The sequence below is a fragment of the Gadus chalcogrammus genome, chromosome 1, assembly GCF_026213295.1.
Source record: "Gadus chalcogrammus isolate NIFS_2021 chromosome 1, NIFS_Gcha_1.0, whole genome shotgun sequence".
NCBI lineage: Eukaryota > Metazoa > Chordata > Actinopteri > Gadiformes > Gadidae > Gadus > Gadus chalcogrammus.
Window position 1 is genome coordinate 15,250,164 of NC_079412.1, and position 9,095 is coordinate 15,259,258.

Consider the following 9,095-nt stretch of genomic DNA (forward strand, 5'->3'; position numbering starts at 1 on the left):
TGACTAGCCTAGTACAAGATTATTCATTAGGACATTTGGATACAGGCTAAAAACTTCACAGCACACATGTTTTTTTATTAATGTATTATAAGGATAATACTGTATTTTTTGGCAGCAGAAAGCCCATGCAAACCTTGACGGTTAGTCTTTGTGGAAAAACAGGTTTAGCTTATTGGTTGCACATACCATTAAGTTATCGAAGAAGGAGACCATTAAGGAACCAATGAAAGGTTGTAGAAGTATGTATCTCCTGGTGGGTTTTGATATTGATGTACCTATCGACATACAACTTTTTCTTAAGTGCACATACTAAGCATATAGGTGTGCTTGAACAAATGCTTAATCTGGGGGCAGTCACATAATTCTCCTGAGAGGTCCTCAGGCTTCATCAGACTGGGAACAATAGGGCAGCCTGGAAGAGCGGGAACTCTTTGTGTCACATGTGGTGCCTTTGAATACAATTCTAAACTTTTTTGGTAATTATAGCAAGATCTGAGGGTGAGGTGAGACCAATCTGAATTAAATAACGGTGCATCAATAATTTATTGATGCATTATTTGTGAAGCGATACACAATAAAATGTATTTTAGGCTAATGTAATCAAGGCTAATTTAAATATGCAGATACTATTGTAGTCACTTACACATAGCTTTACTAAGAGTTAAAATTCTAAGTGATGAAGCGTATAATTAAAGTAGACTGAAACCTATAACATAATGTAAATCTGCATATTTATGCAAATGATTTGAGTTGTATATATATATATATATATATATATATATGTGTGCGTGAATATTTATTTTTTTGAGTATGTGTGTTTGTTCGACTTATTACCTTGTGGCATTTCATAATTGCATTAGCGGGTATTTTTTCCTTTTCAATTGTCAGACCTTATGGATGACGATAAAAATACTTTTAGCATTCAGTGTGATATGAGTCTATTCTGCTCATGAAAAAGGGAAGTTGTTCTGAAATCATATCAGAATAGAATTGTGACAAAACTAAACTGTGTACGTGTGTGTGTGTGTGTGCGTGCGTGTGTGTGGTGTGTGTGTGTGTGTGTGTGTGTGTGTGTGTGTGTGTGTGTGTGTGTGTGTTTGCATGCGTGCGTGCGTGTGCGTGCCCATGCATGTGCTTGTGTGCATTTATTTACTGAGTTGATTGAAACAAATCTTGGATAGGTACAAATGCCCAATCATAGTTTAACTTGGCAATTTTCAATGTGCTTAAATATTTGACCGGTTTATCTGTCTGTTAATCAGAATTCTGACTTTAATCTCAGAATTCTGACTTTAAACTCAGAATTTTGACATTAATCTCAGAATTCTGAGAAAAAAGTCAGAATTCTGATTTTAAAGTCAGAACTACGGGTCGGGTACCTGTAAGGACCAACCTGGGAGAGACGCTTTGCTTTATGCAGTAGGAGGAAGAAGAAGATGCAATTTCGTTAATGGAAGACCTAAAGGTGAGTGAAACTTGCACCAAAACAACACATGTTCCAGTTTCACTCACCTTTTGGTCTTCTGACTTTAATCTCAGAATTCTGACTTTAAGGTCATAACTATTTTTTTTTGGCTAGGGTTAAACCAAAAGGTGCTGATACGAGAACGTTATACATACTTCAACAGAATGTTAGGGTTTCTCTTTGCAACACCCCTCCTTGCTTCCATCGCCGTGTGAAGTGCTAGACAATCTCCAACCCCCCTCACCCGCTGGCTGCAAATGGTTGAGCCCGAACACGGGATTTGAAGAAATCCCATTTTCCGTATAATAGCATATATATAAAATATAATATACCAAAATGTTAGATATGTGGCAGATGTCTTATTGTCCGCCGTTTTATACTACATTTTCTTTGCAAAGGAGCCCTCATAGATGATTACAGGCATTATATTTATGGGAACTTCAATTCTTACCGACGACCAATTATTGACAAAAACCACGCGAGTCACATAAAAGTCATGCACATGGACATGCACAAACAACGCCATTATCCCACCACTCAATTGTATAAAGTTTATACGATTCAATCGTATAAAGTTTATACGATTGAGTGGAAAGAAAAGATGAACGTTTGTACTATCAACGTACGCTTTCACAGTCACACGTGTGCTAAACTGATCATATTTTCTTTCGTGCCCACGTGACCCAGTTTAAGGAAAGTTTGCTTTGGTGCACGCGCTTCATCTTCCCCGAGACTCGCCGAGCGCGCGCACCAAAACGCAACAGCTGCACGACTTAAGAACTGAGAGGATTGATCTAAGAACCGAGACGATTTAACGATATTGATGACCACTGTCCGTCCAGCGTCGCCCGAGGAGGAAGCAACTCACGTAGATGGCGAGCTGGTGAGCGTTAGTCCCTGGTTTTTCAGTCTAAGTGTATCCGGACATTCAGAGCTGGAAGGTGTTGTTGGTGAGTTTCAACACTTTGAGTTGAGACAACCGTGGCTAGCGACATGGTTATGGCTAGCTTACCATTCGTCTTAATGTATGGAAAACCTTAAGTCATAATGCATGGAAAACCTTACACAACCCTTCTTACAATGGAAACACGAATTGGCGACCTATTCATTATGCTGCACTTTATTGAGTGCATACGGCTTTAAGCAGTTGATTGTTCTTTATCTTTTGTAGGTGCGCTCTAATAAGTAGAGTAGGTTTTAAGCAGTAAGGTTGGATAACTTACTAGTGTTTTTTTCCTAGCAGGTTACTTCCTATTTTAAAGTGCACTCGGCTGTAATCAGTAGTCTTGATCGCCAATAGGTAACTTTAACTTTAGCCATCCTTTTCTTTTGTTATCACCCTCGTGATCTGCTATCGATTTTGATATTTTTTTAAACTTTCCTTTTTGTTCAAATTGACTAGCTGTGCTTATTATGTCTAATACATATGATCTGTATTTTTTAAATTTGATTGAGATACAACCGAATAATGGTATAATAATGGTTAGAAAAGCACATCAGTAGCTGTTCATCAAGTAGTGGCCCAACTGGTTTTTACGACGAACGTCACCTCTAATCTATCTGAATAACGAGTTGTCAGGGGTGGATTCTTTAAGAGTAACATTTGTTATGGCTGAACTTCTTCTGAATAACGAGTAAACGATGAACTTCTCCCTGAATAACGAGTTGTTAAAGTTTAAGTTGTTAATCCGTTACAGAAAGGGTGCATGAGAAACCTTGAACTGTGGCTCATTAACATTATCAACAGCTGCCTGTGGTCACTTTAGTGGCATAACGTTACACCACGATAAAGTAACTTTCTACGAATATGCTAAATACAACCTAGTGATACCATGAGCATATTCAGTTTAGTGGAATTACATGATATCGACCATTTCAATGGTCGTCTCTATGTATATTTATTCCGATTTTGCAAAACACTTTTGTATCCAACCCCTAACTCAATTAGCTAATTGTACACTCACCACATTTCAAAGAAGGAAATAATTGGGTTTTATATATATATCTATAGAATAGATAGATAGATAGATAGATAGATAGATAGATATAGTTCTGGCTCTTGTTGATTTACTGGAGTTTGTGACAAGGCATATGCCTTAAGCCATTTAACTGTTGATCAAGTTACTCCGCTCTTGACAAGGGTTGAGCATTGATAATCCTATTGAAGTTCTTCTTGGTTCTTCTTCTTCTAAAATGTTCAAGCCGTTCAGTATAGAAAGGTATACTATATTGAAACATAATAGGTCATATACCATCACTGTACTTACATTTTTTTCTCAACAATAACAAAACTTATGTCATTCCTAACTGTAGGTTTACCTTCCTTATGACCGTTTTCATGCAGGCCTAATGAGTATAAAGTTAGATGTAATCTTTAAATACTGAAAGTAAACACTGACACCGTTAAGTTTGCCTTGTATACTTTTAAAAGTATATTATATATTGGTAACCATCTACTATGTACAAAAAAAGATTAATCAAGCTGAAACATTGCTTTTGCTTTATCTGGTTCTATCAGCTTTTCAGTGGTTAACGCAGAGAGGAAATGAGTATACAAGTCGATTGCTAAAGGAGCATATTTCCTGTTTCAATGGAAAAACACTTAGCATGTGTCTAACATTTATGTATACACACACATGTCTTTCTTCTCAATTATCACATTAATATTTGGTTCCACCAAGTCATTATTTTACGCTGCATATTTTAAAGGAAGCCTTTTTCCTTCCTGCAGGTTTCCAGTTCAGGATAGCCACAAGCACGATTGCACCATCAATCGAAGAAAATGCCCACTCACCCCTTACCAGCGTTTGCGGAGAGCCCAGATGGACTCAGCCAAGATGATATCAGCAGTCATGCCAACATGCCAGGGCCCCCTGGTTCTAGCATGACGCCTCACAGCCCAACATTAGAAAAAGCTGTGATGCAAACCAAACAATGTTTGCCAGTCTCCTGCATGTTCTGTGATGAGAGTTTTCATCAGCAGGCAGATCTCGGCCCCCATGTCCTAAGCCAACACCCCACCACACTTTTTGAACCATCTGTTCTATGCGTAGAGGCCGAGTTCCGCATCACGGAGGACAAAGAACGACCCGTGCTGTTTACCCAACCTAGGGATAAGGATGAAGCGCTCAGCTGCATTTTGTGTGGTCAGGTGTCCCGGGATGCTAGTGAGCTGGAGAACCACCTGCGGAAGCACAAGGACTACTTTACCTACTGCTGCACTGTATGTGGACGGCGTTTCAGAGAGCCCTGGTTCCTGAAGAACCACATGAAGATGCATGGAAGCAAGTCTGGAGCTAAAAAGGCCCAACACGACCTGGAGACCCCTAGCACAATCAATGGTGCTGCTCAGGGTCTGAACACTCAGCCAGTAGTCACCCTTTATAAAATGTGCATGGTTTGTGGATTTTTCTTCCCTGATCACAAAAGTTTGGCCGAGCATAGTAAAGTACACAATCGAGATGGGGAGCCTGGTAGAGATAACATGGTGGCATTCCAGGGTGATCGCCCCAAGTCCCAGAATGAACAAGAAACTTTTCTTGAGAGTCTCACGCTAAGGCCACGCTCTGTAGTACAGAACGTACAACCAGAAAGGTCATCCAAATGGATTCCCCAGCTAGACCCATTTAATACATATCAAGCTTGGCAACTAGCTACTAAGGGGAAGATAGCAGTTGGTCCAAATAACACAAAAGATTTGGGGTTGGATGTCAGCACGGACAATGAAGACGGCAACTCCGATAAAGAGGAGTTGGGTAATATATGGACTGAGAGTCAAGCAGACAAGTCCATAAAAGAGGGCCTGGCCAAAGAGCTGCAGCCCCAAAGGCAGAATACGGTTGGGACGCCATCTCCTGAACCAGACCACAGGTCTCTCATCCAAGGAGACAAATCAAGGCCAACCACATGTGAGGAATGCGGACGACATTTCAGGACCTATCACCAACTGGTCCTGCACTCGAGGGTCCACAAAAGGGAAAGGGAAGGGGGGAGCCCCAGTGCTGATGGGAAGTTATCCAAAGCAGGTACACTGTACCACACAGAGGAGGGCTTGGAGGATGGTTCTGAGGAGGCAGCCGTTTCAGAAGCCGTGGGGCCAGGTAAAATGGGGGCCGGTGTTGAAAATCCCTTTAACATGTATTTATTTCCAAACATTTTAAAAACAATGAACAAAACGACCCTCACTGCATACAAAGTAAACTTGAAATGCTCTTTTCTTTTCATAGGGGAGTTCGGATTTGACAGATCAAAAGTCAGATCAAGGCAATGTAGTTACTGCTCCAAAACGTTCCGGTCAAGCTATTACCTCACTATTCACCTCAGGACCCACACAGGTATGTTAAGAAAAGGGAGGCAATGAAATGATGGCTAATGATTTCAACCCATTCCTGTTTTATATTTGAAGTGCTCTTTGTGTCTTGACCGGCTCGGGTCGTGAAATTTGTCTTAAACTAATACATATACTTATTTTGCAGGCGAAAAGCCATTTAAATGCAGGTACTGTGACTATGCAGCAGCACAGAAAACGTCACTGAAGTATCACCTTGATCGACGCCATAAAGAACAAATATTAAGGGAATTCCCAAGCAGACCTGTGTCTCCTGTGCCGTCGCCAACCGATAAAGAGTTTAGAGAGAATGGAAGGGCCCCAGTTAGAGCCAAACTGTGGGTGCCTGTGCCTAAACCATACTCCAATAGCAAACCAGAAAACGTACTGGATGGTGATGTAGACAAGGTTCACAAACTGATGGGTCAAGTTAAAATACCAGTAGAGAAGGTAACTAATGGGCCTGATTCCAAAACTGCTGACACATCAATCACTTGCCCAGTACCCATTAACTTGATGAAGAAGCCGGAGACGGAAGACGAAAGCTCTGATGCTCCATTGAATCTTTCTTTAAAGGTCACCATCAACATGTCGACAAGTTCTCAACACCAGAACGCATTGATTCCAAATTTCTGTACATCCTGCACATTCAAAACACTGTACCCTGAAGTTTTGGTGATGCATCAAAACCTGATTCATAAAGATCGGTCAGACATGACTAAAAAGAGCAGATCCAGTCTGAAACTCAAGCGCTTTACAGGCTGTCCCCCTGCCCTTGAAGGAAATGATGTCACTCCACTCTGTATGATGGACAGGAGACACCCCCGTCGAACCGGGTCCCCAACACCCCAGGCTGGCAAAGCGGATGACAAGACTCCCTCAGCGCCCCCAGTCGTTGCTCCCAAATGCTCCCCTATGCATGTACCCACACAGAAGGTGGCCCCAGAGATGCAGAGATATGGGGCAAAGATGGAACAACAACAACAACAACTCAATCAGGAATCTTCTCGGTTTACAGAAGTGGAGAAGAAGTCCAGTAACAATAAGCATGCAATGGAGCCATACCATCCATCGGACAGAGTAGGGATTGGCGAGAGAAGTTATCCGGTGAGACCTGGGGTCATGTGGCACTCTAATGCGGCCAGGCTCTGTCTCTCAAGCCGCTTTGGGAGCCTCCCCCAGATGGACTTGGGTCAACCCTCGAACAAGAGACTCAAGTATTGCCTCCCGCCGGGCAGGGAGACTGAACCCGTTGAGAAGCATGACTTTAGGGTGCCAAACGTTGATGGAGCCAACCAACTGCTTGGCTTGAGGAGAACCATGAAGACGTCATCCCAAAGTTCCTCTGCCGCCACTGTCTCTGAGGTCACGGGTCAATCAAAGTCTCTACCTGTGGGTGGAGGCAGCATGGATACCGACTGGAATATAATGAACATCCTGCGATCCTGTTCCCCAGCAGATTTAGCCACACTCTACCATGGTAACCCGGCATTCCCAAGCCATGGAGTGCAGGCCCATCCCAGAGCTGGTATGCAAGGACTTAAACTAAATATATTGAATAAAATGATTTCTAAGGCATCATAACGTTCACAATTTGATTGTCAGTTTAACAATGTTTTTCTTCTGCTTTCTTTCTTTTAATCAGGAAGCAGAACTACTCACTACCAACATCTACCGAGTCTGCCCCATCTTCAGAGGCTCGAGCATCCTGCCAAATTCACTGGGGAACGTTATGGCAATGCGGACAAGAGTTAGTAATATATCACCAAGGTAAACTGTTAAGAAAACTGCTGAACTAGACTAAATCCTATCTGGAATCTTTCTTGTTTCCAAGCTGCTTCGCCACAGTACACAACTTTAGTCATTTGACAAAGTCGAATCCATTTATTTTCTTCCATGTTTTTAAATGTGCAAATAAAGCATTGAGAAACTTAGGAGGGTTTGTATTCTAGGATTCGAGGCGGAAGGATGGTCTTATCTTTATTTCTTACCCTCACTTATTATTACTTAATTTTATTTTGTGTAAAAGAAAGATAGTTTTTCACAAGCTGTCTAGAACTCAGGCAATGTTTAAAGTAGAGCATTTCTCCTCTGAATGTTAAGACATGCATTACTTGTTTGAATAAAAGGTTCCCTATGCCTATTGCCACTAGAACTCTATAACAACTGTGAAACTCCATTTCCATCATTACCTTTTTTTTAATGTGGGAGAGAATTTTGTTTAAAGCTTGTATTAGTATTTGCAATAGTTGGGTATTTTTATTTATGCTGTATGTCAGATCATTGTGCAGCACTCCAGCACTGTTCTTCCCCAAAGCACTGAATGGTTGGGGTTTATTATTATTTTGGTTCCAGTGGGTTACCAACAGGCTACAGCAAACTGTTAAAATGTTAGTTTATGTGGTCTACCTCAGTTCAGAGACTTGACACTGTTATTTTGTAAAGCTGTTCGAGCTTTCATGTCGACTGTTCAGTCGTCACTTACCCAGACGTTCTTTATCTGGGTAAGTGCCAGATGTTTATGTGTTGTCATTTGATGGGCTGATGTGTATCTTCTCCTGGAAAAAACAATATACTGTTGTGTCTCTTCAGCTGTGAATTCTGTACCAACTATCGGAGGGATTGATGTTTTTGGACCGATGTACAGTGCTTTTAAGTACTCGCCAATATTTTGCAACGTCTTGAAAGTATTACCGTCATGTGTTCAACAATTTTGTTTTCCTGATTGGTCCCTAATTTATTTTGGAAAGACTAATGGGCTGTCAATATGTACTCATGGAATTAATGACTCAAAACATTGTACACTGTGAAAGAGAAAAGTCTCAGGTTCAGCAAAACGTACTAGCAAATTGGATGCATCTGTTGTTAATTAGTATGTTTTCCAACAAATAAAGCCTTGTGTTAAGTTATTTGCCTCTTTGATTTGCCTTTCACATATATATGTACCCTAATGTTTACCCAAACTAGCGACACAATCCACCAGCTTTGTTGCTCAGGCAAACATTGCTAACACTTCATAATTAAAGGCTATCATTTAAAAAAAAATATATACCGGTACATCAAAATGTAGTGGAAATTATAGCTTGTTACCGTTGTGGCAGGTTAAGAATCAAGTTTTCGTCGTTTGATGTGTGGTTGCATGCATATTCTGAACACTAGAGGGCAGTACTTTCAAAGGCTAGTCACGATCAAATATACTGCCTTTCAATCAAGCCAAAAGATTTCTGCAACAGTTTGGTTCAATTAGGCCTATATATTCCAACACCATGGTCAAAGTTAAAAAAAAACGCCCTAGATGCAAAG

General features: G+C 41.0%; 1 protein-coding gene across 2 annotated transcripts; it reads left to right on the forward strand.

The window, feature by feature from the left end:
- The first annotated feature begins 2,182 nt into the window (after window positions 1-2,182).
- Window positions 2,183-8,713, forward strand: znf217 (zinc finger protein 217). 2 transcript variants are annotated; one of them, XM_056591437.1, is made up of 5 exons: window positions 2,183-2,415; window positions 4,197-5,565; window positions 5,692-5,799; window positions 5,941-7,320; window positions 7,438-8,713. In XM_056591437.1, exons 2-5 carry the CDS (start codon window positions 4,248-4,250, stop codon window positions 7,545-7,547), a joined length of 2,916 nt encoding a protein of 971 aa, XP_056447412.1. In that variant the 5' UTR covers window positions 2,183-2,415; window positions 4,197-4,247; the 3' UTR covers window positions 7,548-8,713. The 2 variants fall into 2 exon arrangements, with proteins under 2 accessions (XP_056447412.1, XP_056447413.1); XM_056591438.1 differs by having other exon boundaries at window positions 2,183-2,348.
- The last annotated feature ends 382 nt before the right edge of the window (window positions 8,714-9,095 follow it).